Below are 1,730 nucleotides of genomic sequence, written 5' to 3' on the forward strand. Positions count from 1 at the left end.
TCAGTGATAGCCTTGAACGTTGTATTCACATTCTCATGAACTTTATTCGTTTGTACTGTGGTTCCGTCAATAACAACCTGAACACTGTCAATGAACTGCCACGCACTGGCCTTAGGAATCAATTGATCCACAGTACAGGCAGCAGTCGAAGTGACCGAACCAGCACCACCATTAAATATTTGAGGCTTTACTGGAAGCTCGATGACGGCTTCTTCCCAATTACTTCAATACGTATGTGAAACATGGTCCAACGAGCAACTTTGTCTTGGATGAGTATTCCACTCCAACGATCCAAGGGTCTAGCGGAGCAGTACAGTCACTCGAAAACTCGGCCACTTCGTCGTTTATGGCAGCTACTAATAGCGTGGGTGAGTTTGGTTTAGCTACCACCTACTCAAACCGTGGAGCCGCCGAACGATCGCTTTTTACCGCTCTTGATCAACAAAGTACGAAGCTTGCATTCGATGTTATGGGAGGCAGCGCAAATCTTCAGGCTGTATCGAAACCTCAAGTGTATGTGGCTCTTGCTGGCGCCGTTGCTGCTGGTTCGCCATTTTACGTCGCGCGTTATCTGGCTTGTATTAAATTGCGGGATATCTCTGACACTTCAAGAAATGTCCTATGCAGAAAAACACGCGCGGCTTCATTTACCTCAATTACAACAGTTCATCGAGAACTCTAGTTACAACTGGTACTGCAGGTGTTGTTGCGCCTGCTACCAGTGCAATAATATGAATTTTGGCAACACCTGCCCAGTGCTGTGGAATTTAAGTAGTAGTGCAACGACAACTGCTCTGGCCGGTGGTCTCGCGCTTCCTGCATCAGCTGTAACTCTTACGATTACCGCCGATGTTAATGGTACTACCACTGCCGGAACTGGTATCACTCCTTCGCAATCGTTCTCGCGTCTTCTCGTTCCGACCGCCTCGCCCAACCCAAGCGCCGACCACAAATTACGAATAAATTCACAGTTGCGCCGGGTGCTTCCTTCACTTGGACAGTCAGTAATGGCATTGCTTATCCAAAGCGCTTAATTATGCAACCTGTTATTGCCAATCCAACCGCAGGTGCTACTGTATCGGACTTAATCAATCCTTTCCGTAGCCCATTTTCGACTGTACCTGCTACGACAAGTCTAATTGCTGCATTGAAAAAATTTACAAGTTACCGTGGAAACGTCCCTATTTGGAACAATCCTGTTGGTTTTGGATATGATCTGTTTGTACAAGAGATGTCGGGTGTTGATGGTGGTCTTGATGATGTAACGTCGGCTGGTTTGCTATCTCAGCGTCAATGGGAATCGCTTTACCGATTTGTTGCTGTTGATATTGGTCGCCGCCTTCCAAGTGAAGATGGTGCCAGTAATAGTATCATTGTGTCTGGTACATCCAACTGTAACTACGCCCTTACGATTTATTATAATGTATTGCGTGAAGTCGTTGCAACCGTTGATACGGCTATGGGCACAGTCTCCCAATGCCCTGTTCAGAACTAAGAATCGAATGTAATTCTTATTAGCCAATTTTTTTAATCATCTTCAATATACGTCACCTAAACGAAACTAATCATGAGTGGCTTTTTCTCCGATAATCAGACAAAGCAAGAAGCATACGATCGCTATTATAATGCAATGGCGAAAAGCGACTTCGTTCAAGGCAAGAACTGATTCAACGCAAATTTATTTCAGCAAGTAATGGGGAAGAGTCGCGAGTATGAGTATGATCAAATGC

General features: G+C 45.3%; 1 protein-coding gene across 1 annotated transcript; it reads left to right on the top strand.

Moving 5' to 3' along the window:
- Positions 1 to 1,036: 1,036 nt before the first annotated feature.
- On the top strand, positions 1,037 to 1,495 carry PHALS_00802 (uncharacterized protein; the record flags this gene model as incomplete). Its single annotated transcript, XM_024730537.1, has 1 exon — positions 1,037 to 1,495. One exon carries the CDS (start codon positions 1,037 to 1,039, stop codon positions 1,493 to 1,495), a length of 459 nt encoding a protein of 152 aa, XP_024580804.1.
- Between the last annotated feature and the right edge of the window lie 235 nt (positions 1,496 to 1,730).

This window comes from Plasmopara halstedii, assembly GCF_900000015.1.
Source record: "Plasmopara halstedii genome assembly, contig: Scaffold_1211, whole genome shotgun sequence".
Classification (NCBI taxonomy): Eukaryota; Oomycota; class Peronosporomycetes; order Peronosporales; family Peronosporaceae; genus Plasmopara; species Plasmopara halstedii.